General features: G+C 39.0%; 1 protein-coding gene across 2 annotated transcripts; it reads right to left on the bottom strand.

Annotated features, from left to right (window-relative positions):
• Window positions 1-28: 28 nt before the first annotated feature.
• LOC112559813 (NF-X1-type zinc finger protein NFXL1-like) lies at window positions 29-16,368 on the bottom strand. 2 transcript variants are annotated; one of them, XM_025231242.1, is made up of 19 exons: window positions 16,260-16,368; window positions 15,381-15,637; window positions 14,635-14,793; window positions 14,004-14,122; window positions 13,215-13,351; window positions 12,628-12,806; window positions 12,070-12,231; window positions 11,499-11,599; window positions 11,218-11,332; window positions 10,190-10,305; window positions 9,520-9,651; window positions 9,199-9,289; window positions 8,853-8,973; window positions 8,569-8,728; window positions 8,070-8,183; window positions 7,618-7,749; window positions 3,922-4,158; window positions 3,344-3,538; window positions 29-2,934 (listed from the first exon to the last, which is right to left on the bottom strand). In XM_025231242.1, the coding sequence occupies exons 2-19, from the start codon at window positions 15,592-15,594 to the stop codon at window positions 2,710-2,712; spliced, it is 2,709 nt and encodes a 902-aa protein (XP_025087027.1). In that variant the 5' UTR covers window positions 15,595-15,637; window positions 16,260-16,368; the 3' UTR covers window positions 29-2,709. The 2 variants fall into 2 exon arrangements, with proteins under 2 accessions (XP_025087027.1, XP_025087028.1); XM_025231243.1 differs by lacking the exon at window positions 16,260-16,368 and adding an exon at window positions 16,058-16,209.
• Window positions 16,369-16,451: the final 83 nt, after the last annotated feature.

Raw genomic sequence — 16,451 nt, 5'->3', positions numbered from 1 at the left:
GCATATCAATCGAGCACAAATCTATGTATAAAGTGTAATACACTAATTTATTTGGAACAGAAATGCAACATTTTCTTACAAGCAAAGGACTTAACTATAAGGTAATGATTTTTATGATGAAACCAAAATATTTCAATCCTCACAGAATAGGAAGGTTAATACTATTGAGATATACCAGGTTTCTTTGGCTTAAGACCATTAAAAGATTCAAAAATCCAGTCCGGTGTTTGTGGTCTCATCCTCTTGTGTTCCTGTTTATATAGATGCATATTGTTTATACCAATCAGATTAACACAAACATTAAAGAGAGAAATTGAAGTGTGTGTGCCAAATGCTAACCAATTAGCTTGACTATTGAAAGTCTCCTAAGGAAATGCCAAGCTGTTCATCATTGCACAATATCATCAAAGGGTAACACTTGTGCTCATGTTACATCTAGTTAGGGTGCTAATATATTTAAAAGAGCTGACCGTGTTGATGATCCTTTCAAGGATTAGTGTCTCTGCTTGACAGGCTTACAAATCAATGAAAACAAGTGAGAAATCTGGGCTTAAAGACGAATCATGAGAACAGCTCAGATGTTAAGCGTGCACCAGCAAGAGGTCCTATTCTAAAATGTTCTAGATATTGCATTTAATATCTAAATATCTGTCACATTTTTTGGACAGAAAAACTTGTCAATGCCCAGTCCTGATGTCTGTGGTGTTTAGTGTTATCTGTGCATGATTATGAGAAGGGAGAAGAGGTTTATTCATTCAAATTCTGGGAAACAGTATCTTGCACTCTGATTTACCCAGTCATTAGGAGCACAAAATAAAATCCAGCCTATGGCCTATGAAGATCACTTGCTTTTAGTCTTGAGTTCATAACCTCCTAAGGGAGGCCATCTTATTTGATGCTAACAATAAGGCGTTCTCTAATGCTACAGATTTTATACACTTTTAATGTGTGAAGCCGGAACGGGAAGTGTCTGTCCTGCAGGCTATATATATATAAGGTCTGCAAAATCAGTTGGTCTGGTGTGGCCAAGGCAGCCTCAGGCAAGAATCGAAATTCGGTATATCTAGGAGCTCTTATCATAGCAACATAAATTTATATTAAGCAAATCATCATTAAAATGTAAATTTTGAGGGACAATATAGGAACATCCATTATGGGATAGGACACATACCAATATATGATGGGACAGATGTATGCTACTCGTCATCTGATTACAGCCTATATTGTGGTGACTCTGAGGACAGGCAGGCTGGAGGTGTACCCATCACTAAAGTGTTAACACACCACGGCAAAACTATGGCTTTACCAAATACAGCAGGCTAATATTTCTGATGATGAAAATTCAAGGCCTGTGAATAATGTTATAAATGTCCCAATGGGTCCTGGAAGAAAACTAGGTTTCCCTATCCCTGGTATTAAGTATTATCTCGCCATTCTCAGACTGTATTTCTTCAGAGACCAACCAGTAAAGAGCACTCACTCTCACCAGCAGTCTGTAAATCCAAGAAGGTATTATCAGAAATGGAATGAGGTAACATTAATTCAGCTATAGTCTTTAATGAGATTTATCTCTATTTTGCTAAAACATACGGCACAGTGAGCAACAAAAGATTTCTCTCACACTCACCTAACTTTGCATACCTCGACACCTATACTGTAGGCACTTGCGCGGTCTGTAAAATGTTGCCTTTGGGAAAGACAAGACCAGAAAAAGGTGAGATAATTATTGTCAGTGGTTTCATTGATTGCACCTCTACAAAAATGCAGGCGTTGGAATGATTTAAGAACGATAACAGAGATTCCAGGAGGCTTCCGTCAATGGAGTGTTCACAAACCTATCTTATTTGTGATTTTTATTAATTAGCGAAGAGCACCCAGTGTGCATATACTGTGTACAATACAAAGGTCCACAACATGTAAATAAAGACAAGGGAAAGCAACAGTTATCAAGGGACTTGGCAAAGGCTCTGTAGCAGATAAGTTTTCATTCAGACAAGTGCAAAACATTTCAAACAGGCAAAAGCAATATGAAACACAATTATAAAGAAGGAAGCACAGCACAGAATGAATTGAGTTAAAGCAACCACCCTTGAAAGAGACTGTGGAAGGTCACATAAACAAAAACCTCAAGTTCTCCCAACATACTAAGATTTAAGCGAATAAGGCCAACAGCCTCCTTGCAATCATTAAGAGATCATCTTTTACATCTCAACTAGGGTATGCTGAGAATGCTGATCTCAACCATAGTAAGACCCCATCTGGAATTTAACAAACTGATGAAACACTGGTTGTGGGAGTGCTTTGAAGAACCACTAGAATACTACCAGGAATGAAAGATTTTGCATATGAGCAGATACTAAAAGTGATTTCTACATCAATTACACAATCCTTATCAGTGTTTTCTTTTTACTGTCTCACCTTCTCTAACCCTCTAAGAGATCAGGTAACCATACAACAGCAAGGTCATCTAGAAAAAAAGTAAGCTGCACCTTGAAGGTACATGTTGTTTAGATGCTGATGCTCTATGGCTAACTGTTTCCCAAGTGGTAAGATTGTCAGGTGCTCCTTAGATAGCAATACAATTAGAGAGATAGTGATCCTCCTTTTTTTCACTTAACATCACTTTCAGAATAAACAGCAATAAAAATAAATTCCATTTAAATAAATATCCACATGGACGCTAAAGTAACCCTGAGATAAAAGCGAAAGCTACATTGAAAAAATGTAGACAGCAAAACCAACTAAAGCAACAACAAAAACAAAAAAGAGGATTTTCCTCTGGTGTTTTTCCCCAAAACTAGCTTCAGCCACTTCCTCTTTCTGTCTACGTGGTTTTTTGCGTCTGCCTTTGATGTGCCGCTCAAATTCTTCCAATTCTGCAGCTTGTTTGCGAGCTTCTTCTTCCTCTTTTTTCCTTCTCTCTTCTTCCTGAGCCTGAAATTAAGTGCATAACAACTTCCTTAGCCTTAAATTAAGTGCACAAAGAACATAAATCCATTGAACAAGGTCATGCATTATAAAAGAACATTCCCCTAGCCAAACGTTCTGCAGGCCATTCAATCTTTCAAATGTTATTAATCTGATGAAATAGTAGCTTCCTGATAAAGATCAGAACACAAGACTTTTACACTGAAAAATACATAAGCATGACATTAAATGACCTTCTAAAAGTAACAAAAAGCACAGACATCAACATTAACCCCAAACCCACAACTGCAGCAATTAACAGCATATAATCCTTATACTTAAAAAAAATGAAACATGACAAAAAATAAAAAAATAAAACAGGACCAAATAAATGCAGAGAAAATCTACTTGGTAACTGAAAGTGAAATATACATACTTCTTTCTTTTCTGTTTGAATCTTTTCGCAGATCTCATCACATTGCAATTGTTCATCATCCTGTCGTTCACTGCATCGCAAATCCTTCTTTTTACGCTTACAAGCACAGCGGATAATAACCTTCTTTTCACACTTTTTCTGATCCACACATGGTCCATGATGACAGATATTAGGGCACTGGTGACCACAGGTCATCTTCAATACACAAACAAATATAAGCTTATCTCCACTGCACTGCAGATGGCACTGGTGACTTAAAAGAATTGCCCATACTGGAACATATCCTATTTTTTCAAACTCAAAAAGTACTGGTAAGACTAACATCTCATTCTTTAAAGACAACCATTTGACACATAAGGGACGAATACAAGTTCTTGTATTGTGGGCTAAACATCCATCTCTTTCACATTCATTGTAATGTTATTTTAGAAATATTTTCTTTTTTTACTTATATTCACTTGCTTTTACCATGCAATAATACCCTTAAGAGGTACATGCATACATGTATCGATGCATGGAAATGTGCATAGCTCTACGACTGGTCTTCCTCGATCCTCTAATCTTTTTATCTTGCTTACCAGTTTTGGACAGGGTCCACCACAAGACTTCAGAGAATTCTGACGTTCTGGTCCAGCCTCCAGCCACTCATGGCATGATATGTGCTTGACCACAGCTTGGCAGTGACAACGCATGCGTACCATTGTAGTACAAGGTGGGCAATTGCCAGGGTGGCATGATTGCAGACATGCATGTGTACACCCTTCTGGCCTTGGCTTTTGGCACTGTGACTCACAGGGCTCACAATTCTCACCTGCCTGTCAAAAGAAAGACGGTATAAAAATAGCTATTTCGGGATATCTTTTTGTACTCCAGTGTTCTTTAATTTCATTTCAGTCTTTTGTTTATAATTGGATGGTCATGCACATCATGCTGGAACTTTTGTGTTTTTGATGAACTGGGATAATGCTTTTATTTCAGTTTTGCTTCCCACTTTAGGATGCATGCTACAAATTGCATAAACTGTCATTATACTACTATCTATCTATCTATTCCTCTTCGTGCATCAGGTTGCACATAAGGCCTCAACCAGAGTCCGCCACCGATGTCGATCGGCTGAAACCCGCTCTAGGTGACCCCATGTCCAGCCCTTTCCTTTCATCTCCCTTTCCACTGTTCTTCTCCAAGTTTCCTTTGGGCGGCCTCGTTTTCTTCGGCCGTCTGGAGTCCATCGTAGGGCGACTCTGGAAAGGTCTGCTGTCTGCTGGCGGAGCACATGTCCAATCCATCGCCAACGCCTTCGTTGAACCTGCGTGGTGATGGACTCGGTTTCAGTTCTTCGGTGGAGTTCTTCGTTGCTGATGGTATATTTGGCCAAAAGATGTTAAGTATGCGCCTGAGGCATCTGTTTTGAAGACGTCAAGCTTGTTACTGATGGTTTTGGTCATCTTCCATGATTCTGATCCGTAAAGGAGGGTGCTGATAACATTTGACTTGAAGATTCTCAGTTTGATCTTCTGGCTGATGTTTTTTTGCCTTCCATGTGCTCCTGAGTGAGGCGAAGGCGTGGCTGGCTTTCGAAAGTCGGGCTCGAATCTCCACCTCCGCATCCCCGGTGTTTGACATTTTGGACCCAAGATAGGTGAAACTGTCAACTTCCTCAATCTCTTCTCCATTTAGTTTGATGCCGTCTTGGACTCTGGCGTTCACTCTCATACTTTTCGTTTTCTTTGTGCTGACCTTCAAGCCAAGGTTTCCAGCTGTTTCTGAGAAGGCCTTTGTTTTTTCATGCATGTCTTGGTGGCGGTGTGACAGCAGGGCAATGTCATCAGCAAAGTCCAAGTCTTCCAGCGTTGTTGTTGCTGTCATAGTCATGGTCCATCTGATCCCTCTCCTCTCACTGTCGGTGGAAGTCTTCATGATCCAGTCCATGGCCAGGATGAAGAGGAACGGCGACAGAATGCAGCCCTGCTTCACCCCGGTACTGACGTTGAAGGGGTCTGTGAGCTCCGTGTCACAGACAACCTGGGATTTGAAATCGCTGTACAGCATTGCAATGACCTGAACAAGTTTTGCAGGGACTCCGTAATGCCTCAGGATCTTCCATAAGGACTCGCGGTGGATGCTGTCAAAAGCCTTCTCCAGGTCGATGAAATTGATGTACAGCGGTGTGTTCCATTCGTTGCTCTGCTCCAGAATCTGTCGCAGAATGAAGATGTGTTCGGAGCAGGATCGCCCAGGACGAAATCCTGCTTGCTGTGGTCGGAGGTCTTTCTCAAGAGTTGCCGTCAGTCTTGACAAAACAATCTTGCTGAAGACCTTGCTGGTGAGGGAAAGAAGTGTTATGCCCCTCCAATTATTGCAGTCTCCAAGATCTCCTTTCTTGGGTAACTTGAAGATGAGCCCTGTCTTCCAAGCAACAGGGAGCTGCCCTGATTCCCAAACTTGCTTGAAGATTTCAGTCAGCTTGGGAGCTGTCACATTTATATCTGCTTTCAACATCTCTGCTGTTATTCCATCTGCCCCTGGTGCTTTGCCGCTCTTCATTGTCTTGACTGCTGCTGTCACTTCTTCCAGGCTTGGTGGGTCTGTGCAGATGTCAAGGTCTATAGCTGCTGGCTGGATGTCTGCAAGCTGAGGGGGATCTGGTCTGTTCAGAACCGACTCAAAATGTTCCTTCCAGCGCTGTAGTTTTTCTGCCTCTCCCTCGATGACATTACCGTTCACGTCTTTCACTGGTACATCACTGTTCTTAAACCCGTTGTTTAGCTGTTTGTTTATCTTGTACAGTGTCTTCAGGTCATTTTTTACCTGCTGCATTTTCTGCTTCATCTGCCAGTTTCTCTATGTGGTCTCTTTTGTCGGTTCTTGCCATCCTCTTTACCTCTTTGTTTAGTTTTGCATATCTTTGTCTGAGTTGTTCTTTCAGGCGTTCAGATCTGGTGCTGTTGATTCTTTGTTTGGCTGACTTTCTCTCTTCTATCTTCTTCCATGTCTCTTCTCTGATCCACTGTTCTTTCTTTTTCCGTTGGAAGCCCAGTATTTTCTCTCCTGATTCCTGTAAGACTCGATTGAAGTCGTCTAAGGTCATCTCTTGTTGGTCTCCTAGTGCTTGGAACCTGTTCTTTACTTCCATAGCAAAGGCCCTTTCGATGACTGGATTTTTCAGTTTGCCAGAGTCCACTCTTTGCTGACGTGCCTGTTTTCCTCGTGATCGACGTAGCTTCAGGAAACTGTGGCTATCACAAGAGTGTGGTCACTGGCAACGTCTGCTCCTCTGTAGGCTCTAACATCTTGAAGTGAGCTCCTCCATTTTCGGTTGATGATGACATGGTCTATCTGGTTCTTTGTGCTCCCATCTGGTGATGTCCATGTTGCCTTGTGGATGTCTTTGTGTGGGAAGAGTGTGCCACCAATCAGTAGGTTGTTTTCTTCACAAAAGTCTGCCAGTCTCTCTCCGTTGTCATTGATGGTTCCGATTCCATGTTTGCCCATGACATGCTCCCTGCAGGTGTTGTCACTTCCCACCTTGGCATTGAGATCGCCGATGATGAGCAACATGTCATGGGCTGGAACGCTTTCTGAGGCTGCTTGGAGCTGATCGTAAAAAGCATCCTTGTCTTCTGCCTCAGAGTCATTTGTTGGTGCATAGCAAGCTAGCACTGTCAGCTTGGTGTACTTTGAATGGAATCTTGCTCTCAAAAGCCTGGGTCCATAAGGCTTCCATTCCAGCAGTGCCTTTTCCGTTTTCTTGTTGAGGAGTAGAGCTACTCCTTCAGAGTGCTGAGCGTCTGATCTTCCTGAGAACAAGATGGTATGTCCTGACGCTAGTCTCCTCTTTCCCGTGCCGGTCCATCTGACCAGGATGTCCAGGTTGTAGTTGTCAAACTCCTTGACTAGTTGGAGCATCCTGCCAGTCTGGTACAAGGTCTGGACGTTCCAGCACCCCACCCTCAACTTCTGCCTCGGCTTCAGTAAATCCACTGTCGGGGCGCCAGCTCCCTTTCGGGTTTGGCTGTCGTCCGTCATTAGTCCAGTCACCTGGTGTGCTTCATTACCTCCGCCATCTGTGACGAGTTCTCTGGTTTTAGTTTCTGTAACATACTTTTTTTTACATGGTGGGGTTGTTAGCCCTACCACAACCTAATTTACCTCTAGGTGAGGTGTCCACCTTAGTCGCCTCTTACGACATGCCTGGCTGGATGGCAGGGACCCTATTCTTACAATGCTTGCTAGGCAAGCATACCCCGGGGTCCCACAGGGGCATTATACTACACCTGACGGCTATCTGGAGCTCCAGTCACAACATGACACTCAAGCTGACAGGTGTGGTTGCTGCATGCTAGCTGTCGTTCGCATTTTTTTCCACATGAGTACTGTTGCACTCCTGAGCAAGGGAAATTTGTGATCTGCATCAGAAAAAAAATAAGCAGACATAAATATAATGCACCTGGCAGTTGAGGGAGGACTTAAGAAAAGATCATATTGTATTGAATGTTAAAGGACCACCACAAAAATAGAAAAACTTGTATGACTGTTAATTTAAGAATCAGTTTAGTCTTTGTGAGAATGTGGGATAGTGCAGCACAAAAACTTTTACCATGAAAATGTTTAAGTACGTGTACAGATTTATGCCACCAAAAAGTTATTTTTCTCTCAAATATTAAAGGATATTTTGCACCTAGACATCACCATCTCTGGTACATCCCAACCTTAACAACAACTTTACCTCATGTTTGCCCATGCACTCTATGGGTGTTGGCACCTGACAAGGGGGACAGGGCTTCCTCACAGTCTCAATGTAGGACGTTCGGCGGCCTTCCCATGGACCCTCCTTTTTTGTCTAGAAACAAAACAAAAGAAAAAAAAGGTGTTCTAGTCTTCTGTGTACATTCTGCATGTTTGATAAAATTCAGTCATGATGATGACTCTTTCACACTTTTTAGATTAACTTCTCACAAAATACTAAATGAAAACTGGTTGATAGCAAACTGTAACTTTGTTTATTTCCCTACCTTTTGCAAGCAGGAGTAAAAGTAATGATTTTTGTCATTTCATTGTGGCTGTCATTGTACAGGACAAAGAGGGAATGCCAGTGGAATTTCATGAAAAATTTTTCTGAACAGTTTATTTCAAAGCAAAATTTATATTTTAAAAACTCAGCAATTATAGATTTAACCAAAACTAAGCCTGTCCTAAAATAACCAGTAAACAGCCAAGCTGGTCACCTTATCCTCCACTTTGACTTTCACAACATCATGACAAAGTGCCGGGCAGGTATGCTGACATGCAGGCAGCTTGTTCCTGCACACCTGGGAACATGGTGGACACTCCCCAAAATGGCAGCGGTGCTTCTGACGCTCTGGATGATGGCAATCTGGAGGTTTTCTGGAAAAAGTCAATATTCCTTAAAACCAGCAGTAATGCAAGGCTTACACAGAATGTAAGGACATAAAACAGAAATAAAATTTTAATCAGACAGAACAGGAAAACTGTCCATGCAAGAACTTACTTGCAAGGAAGATTACATCGCGGAGGTTTGGTGACCTTTTCTTTCCCACAAGGTACTGTAATTTTGGTGGCTTTACAGAAGCAAGTAATATCTTTGGTTTCTCGACATGGATAGCATGGGCCTGGACATAGAACCAGCTTATTTAAAACTTAACTCTGTTATCAATAACATAGACAAAGCAAGGCGGTGAAGGTGTTAGTGTTATCTCTTGCAAAAATTATAAACTTAGGCTGCAGAAGATCTTAGAATTTATTCTTAAAGTCGGTGTCCCAGGTAAATCAAAAGCAAGCATCATGTCTCCATATTTATAAAGTGGTGATCATATAGCTTTATCCCTGTGACTCACCTCGATGACATCTACTAAGGCACTTGTGATTACGACAGCCTAACGTTTTCCCACAGGTCTGCTCACAGCAAGGGCAATGACCATCGCAACACTGCAACAAATGGTACTTGCAACGGCATTAACTCTTTAAAATTCACAACTTTTGTTTTTTGTTCTTATCCATAGTTTTTCCGCAGTACATCATAGGGGCTGGATTAAAGTGAGAAATGGGTGAGAAATGGGTGAGAAATGGGTGAGAAATGGCTGTAATAAAGCAAAATGCTTTTCAAATCAGACTGGCAAAAAAGCCAGGGTTAGGGTTAGGGTTATTAGTCTGTTTACCTTTCGCTTGCACTGATGTTTCCCACAGTCCCTCTGGTTTGTGCATTTCTTTTCACATAGATACTCCTTGCTGCAAAGAACTTCTTTCTGTGACTGGCCACAACGGCATCGCTTCAGTGTCAGCTGCAGGCACTGATAAGAGCAACACATTCAAACTAAAACCACCAATAATCGCCTGCTGGTTGCCAAGATTAGCTCTTTCAAAACCTCTTGTTCCAGACTGCTAGAAAAGTGTCATCCAAACTTACTGAACTATACATTTTTGCTTACATTATATTCACCATTAAAAATGACACACCTGACAGAAAGGCTTGGTGATCTAGATGATGCAATATCATGAAGGATACAAACATGTTACTTTAAACTCATAGAAAGAGTAATAAGGTATAAGAATGGCACTACCTCTATAGCTGGAAAAAATAGGTCGCCAACTGCAATTTAATTTCTCCTATACAAAATGGGACTGATTGTCTTCTTAGCCACACATGCTAGTTGTCTGGATATATAGAACTTTAAATGTGCTATATTCTGCCCTACCAACTTAAATTAATAATCTACATAAAAAGCCTGAACAGCGACATCACTACCTAGACCAGAAAAAACTGGCTCATCCCCAAAAGCATTGCAAGATCTACAACCATTTGTAATAAACAGCAAAATACATGATTACCTGACCGCACGATCCTTGGTGGCATCGCTGAGTACAGGTATGTATCCCACACTGCAACAGTTGTCCACAAGTATCCCCGCAGGTAAGAATGTCTTCTGTACATGGCAGCTCGTATTCTATAAACACCACCAGATGCAAACTTGATGACACAAACACAGGTAATGTTTATGACCTTTCCTAATATTTTAACATGTCATTGTTATTTTTCAATAAAAGGTGAAATTCCTTCAATAACTTTACTTTGAAGCACACTTTTCTTATTATTTCTTATCTCTGGTAATGACCCATGTCCACCCTATGATACTATATATCTGAGAGCTTGACTGTGACAGTCAGTAGCAAAGCAAAAAGTGCAACTTTTTCTGTGTGATATTCTGCATCGCAGTTGTAAGTGACCAGTTTTGCTCTTGTTCCACGGTCTGTTGCATGTCCTTAGGTATTAGCCAGTAAAATATCATAGCAGGAAAAGAACAGGACTGGATCAGCTTTATCATGCACCATCCTACTTTGGCTCAGGCACCTAGTTTTATTTTGTCTTGTGTAGTATTAGGAACATTATTGATAGATTTTTTAAAAAATGTTATCCTTTGTTAACTGTTTTAACCATACCTCCTCCCATATTTTTAATGACATGTTCAGTTTAGTTTTTTTCGTGTGGATTAAATATAAGAAAACAAAAGGTGTAAAAACCCAGACACTTTGTGTCTATCAACATGCTTTATATTTAAAATTAAAGGTGTTTGTCTTAAAATAACTAGTGCAGACATAAATTTCTTTGGAAATTACACAAACATTTTGAGCTAACATGGATTTGTTTTTACTTTTTAAAAAATATAATTTAGTGGGAGAATGATGGTTGAGAACAAACAAAGGAGCTATTTTGTACTGGCCATCTGTATTCTCTGTTGCTTACCACCTGCCATGACTATCTATGTCATGGTTACAAATCTACTGACAAATAAATGCTTGAAAACAATGAAAAATGAGCACTAATTTTAGCATGAGAATGTTCCCACCACTGAACTTACCTGTTTTTTTGCAAGGACATTTCCTGATCCCAGACCTGGGACAACTTCCACACTGCCCACTGTGGCATATCTTCTCACACAGATGATTTCCACAGGACAGGCGTCTTCCACACATCTGTTGTTTTTTTAATACAATAAGTACTTCAAAAAAATTGCTTCTCAAAACATCTAAATTGAATAATAAAATGGTTACAAAACAGTAAATGCTCAATAAAACAAGCACTGAAATATTTTTGAAAATTATGATTGCAAAATAACTTGCTTCTTTATGTGTATTTTACCTGTTCACAATGCCACTGAGGACTGGCACATGGACGACTGGCTTTCTTCTTACCACAAGAGCAAGGCTGCATGCTTGACTTAGAGCATGGTTTGCATTCACCTATGTAAGATGCAAAGCAACTTAATAGTTGGGTTTTTAAGTGGTATATAAGCTATACTCACTAGATTTACAATTTCTCAAAAGACAAAAACCAAAAAATCACCAATTCACCTGCAGTGACAAATTTCAGACAAACTTTAGAGACACCGAATTTAACAACAACAAATTTAATAGTGAGGGGTAAAGATGGGTAAAACTAACACAGATCTTTATGCTTAAATATTGTTCATTCATGATTGTCATATAGAACATAAATTCTAAACGAAAAAAAACAAAACAAAAAAAACAAAAAGAAAAACCTTTAAGTAGACATATCATCTAAGACTATACTAAATGTGCACATACAAAGAAAGTGTCTGTCATTTATGCATGCACAAAGAGAGCTGACATACATTTCATGTGTGCATGTGTCCACACATGAATGTTCTCTCTTTTTTTACTCCCCCACTCATTCATGATCTTTCATTTACCTGGATGACAGATATCTTCACAGCTGTGCTGACCACATGATAGAGTTCGTCCACAAATTTTACCACATGCCCAGGAACGTGCATTACATCGTCTTGGTATGGGGACACTTTTCCCACAGTGGCATGAAGCCTGTACCATCTTTGGGCATGGAGGACATGGTCCTGATCAAACAGTATTTTAAAATCAGACAATGATTTATGTTTAAAAACATGTGATCTTCACCTTAACATATACACACACATATATATATTTACATACACATCTCAAACCCTCCTAGTTCCTGGTCTGTTTCTTTAATAATAATAATAAATTTTTTTTAAAAACGTTACTTCTATTCAGAAAGATTTTGGCACATGCCTGCACACATTCAAAAATAGGTTTGTATTGGTGCATTAGTTGTGTCATACATGAACATAGTATGTAACTCTTCTTTCCTCAAAACATAACTTGATAAATATAAAACTATGACAGAATAAAAACACAAAAACATTCCATTTACCTTTTACCTTATAAATTCTTTTGAAACAGTTTTAAAAGACAATGTTTGTATATCATACCTGGATGGCAGTTGAGAAGGCATGAATGTCCACAGCTAGGTTTAAGTCCACGACCACATGTCTGTCCGCAAGAGTGAGGAATAAGCCATGGGTCAAACTTGGGGTCACAGACTTTACCACAAAAGCAGTAGGAATGGGTAGGACATTCAATTTGCTTGTATTCATGGCGGCACTTGGGGCTATAAAACACAGGTACATGCCAGATTATTGAGAGTATAGCAAGCAAGATGGAAGTTTTGGATGTTGGAGAAGAATAATAATAGTAGGAAATGAATGAAATGCTTTTTAATACTCGAAGTGAGTGTGTAGTAAAGATATTAGAATTAAAAAAATGTATATTGTGCAAGCCATTCATATGTAACACAATAAACCATAAAGTTGTTCCATGTCCTAAACTGTACAACAAGTATTTCACACTGAAGTAATAAAAATCACTAACATTTGTAGATACAGTTGAGTCAGCCTATAGCTTGGACTTGCCTAATTGTGATTATGCAGTCGCCACCTTGAAATCTACTAATCAGAGAATTAAGGACACAGATATTCCCACTGAAAGAAAAAAATATATCCATGAAATGAAAACTCACCAGAACCAAGGAAATCCTGAGTCTGTTGTCCCTGTGGACAAATCTGCCTGGTACTGCTGTTGGTATACACCCTCACGAACCCATTTTTGTATACATTGCAGATGCAGCATGCAGTAGCACCCTTGACATGTCCAGATCTGTGATAGCACAGTAAGTGGAAAAGTAAAAGGACTGCCAAGCACATCCTTATTACATTCACGAAAGAGATTGCTGTTACAAGGGTAAAAATCCTTCAGAACAGGAAGAGTAAAATTCTCAGAAAGCCATCATAGAAAGTCTTGCTAGGAGAGCTGATAAAAATCTATACCTAAGATCATCTAGACGCCCTGTTCAAATGGCACAGAAAAGGTGCAAATAATTCAGCCATGGGTTCATAGCATAAAAACAGAAAAAGACTGAAAGCTCTGTCTAATCTGTCTTGATCAGTAACTTGGCATGGATTAGACATGTCATAACAAAATAATACAAAATATTACATGCATTTGCCCAAAGAAATTTTTTCTCAGCTGAATCTGAGAATCTGTTAGTCATGGCTTAACTTACACTTTTAACTTTAGTGTTTAAAAATGTTCCAGAGAATGCTTCAAATTCAGGGCACATCTTTATGGGGTAAAACTTCATATCATAGACTCCTAACGTCAGTTTTAGAATACTAAAACTAATGAACTTTCTGCAGCAAACTCGCTCCACCACCCTCTTCTTTCCTTTAAAACTGAATGTTATTACTGTGACAAAATATCATATTATGAATGCATAATATAAATTATTAGGATGGACAGTCAGACTTACTACATCCTCCCGTTTAATATTGTCAATGCAGATGAGACAAGCTGAAGCACCAGAGCGAAAGGAATGAAGTAAAAGCTCTTGGGCTTTGGAGATGTCATCCTGGCTGTCCTCATCTTCATCTGTTTTGGGTGAAAACAAAAGCTTAACATGGTCTAAATGGTTCTCTCCCTTTTTCTTATTGCCTCTAACCTGCTTCTAAGTAACTGGAATTCAACAGAAAGATTTGCAAGAGCAGGCTAGAGTTTAAATGGTGCTAATAAACAGCTGTAAAGGCAAATTAGCTTTTTAATCCAAGGAAATGTGCAGAAATAGACCAATCAAGTCTAAGGTCTAGATGTAATAGCTTGATGACCTTCACATAACAAACAGAACAAACAGTAACAGTCAAGAAAAAAAAATACAAATAAAAAAATGTACTTACTTGTCACTTCAAAATACCATGGGGTTATGTGAAGAAGAGAATGAACAGAGATATATATAGAGAGAGAGGAACATAAAATAAGATAATGAGACTTTCATGCATAATATAAGTATTCTGTGTCACAAAATGCTGGAGCCCATACCAGACAATATGGGAGTGAGATTATGCTGTACACAATTTATCCACAAATTTAAAGAAAGTAAAAGTTACCATAGTTAGTGGAATATGACTTAAAGATGTTCTCTATCACTTTGTCTGCAACATCCTCCTCATCTGATTCTGCATCATCAGCAAAGTCTTGGAGATGGCGCTTGAGTGCTTCCTGATGTCTACTGCTTGCTTTTGCAAATGCATCTATATTATCCTTGACTGAAAAACATTGAGAAAAACAATGATAAAGAGCAAATGATAAAATTATATTAGAAACAGAAAATATGCTAGAGGGAGTATTACTCCAAAAACTTCCATTCTGTGGCAATTCCCATTTTTTCCCCCATGTGACAGCGTACAATATATTTTTCAAGATAACTTTTGTGAAGTTAGGTAACTCATTGAATTCTACACATTATTTACTGGTGTTGCTTTGTCAAACTTTGCCAAGTGAACAATTTTTTCACATTGCTTATGGTTTTTTTTTATCATCATCACTAATCAGGAAATTCCAACAAAATCAATTACATCATCAAGTTCATCAAAATCTTAATATCTCAACTTCCATAAAAGTCTGCAATATATCATAATGCTCTACTACAGACGGCAATTTAAAAATATTAGTAGTTAATACATTATACCATTTGAAAAAAACAAAATTTGTCTTTGGTGATGCTGCATATTTAATATAATGTGCATAATTGAATACTTGAATGTGAGAGTGTGGATAAGTGAGCAGGCACATATATTTTGCCACTAATCGCCAGACTATACTTCACGAAAAGAACAAAATAAAAAAAAGTCACCTTCAGTTTTATCTGTTGTAATAGGACTAGGCGTCTTCCATGTAGACCAGCTGGTGCCGGGTACTGGCAATCCAGGTTTAAGACTGACTAATGTAGTTCCGTTTTGTGGCTCCCATCGCTGGGCGTCTCCTGATCCTACCCCACCTGATGTGTGCCCTCTTCCTCGACCTCTTCCCTGACCTTTGCCTCTCAAATATGCCGGTTTGTTGTTCATTGTATTATAGCGCAAAGAAGCACTAATGTCTTATTAGCAATGCCTGTATTAAGAGATAATGTATCTTCTATTAGTCAGATTTAACCCTTATAGCATGATGAGCCACGGTCGCAACTTTACGGGGAAAGGACGGGGAAGGAAATTTTCATTACTTTTATCTCAAAGTTCAAGCTTTCTCCATTCCAAAACTGTATATGTTTCTTAGGCAAATGTTTACATGAGTGCAATACTACTACTACTACTACTAATAATAATAAAATCATCCACTGTCGTCTTCACAGTCTTTAGTTATTAGTTTTTTTTAAGACGCATTCTTGTATACAATGCTAAGAGGGTTAAGCAGTTTGTTACTTTTTGTATACCTTTATTCTCCTTCACTTTATAAATGTTTATCATGTAAAAAAAATCTAGCGATCGTTAACAATATTTCGTTAATTTAAATTCAGAAGTTGTTATTACTCACGAGAGTTTAACATAAATTAATAGAAATAATGATCGTAGGTATTTATGCCAAGCAGACGATCCATGATCCATGGTCGACACGTCATTTGATGATTTGGCAGTTCGAAAACGTAGCAAAGACTTTAAAAAAAAATCACTGTTAAAAAATATTATTTAATTAGAAATACAAATTCGGGTTTAACACTGATACAAATGAAGCTTACCGACAATCAATAAGAATCTGTATGAATGCCTGTGCTGTATATGTGTGTCTCAGATTGTTACTATTTCTCGAGAACAAATGGGCGCAGCCATTTTTCTTGGTGCTGATGGAAGATAATCAAAAACAAATAAAAACTATTAATATAAAAATAATAAACATGTAAAGCAAAATAACCACGATGACATAGAACTAT

The sequence above is a fragment of the Pomacea canaliculata genome, linkage group LG3 (assembly GCF_003073045.1).
Source record: "Pomacea canaliculata isolate SZHN2017 linkage group LG3, ASM307304v1, whole genome shotgun sequence".
NCBI lineage: Eukaryota > Metazoa > Mollusca > Gastropoda > Architaenioglossa > Ampullariidae > Pomacea > Pomacea canaliculata.
The sequence above is the reverse complement of the archived record's forward strand: the minus strand, read 5'-3'. Positions and strand labels throughout refer to the sequence as shown.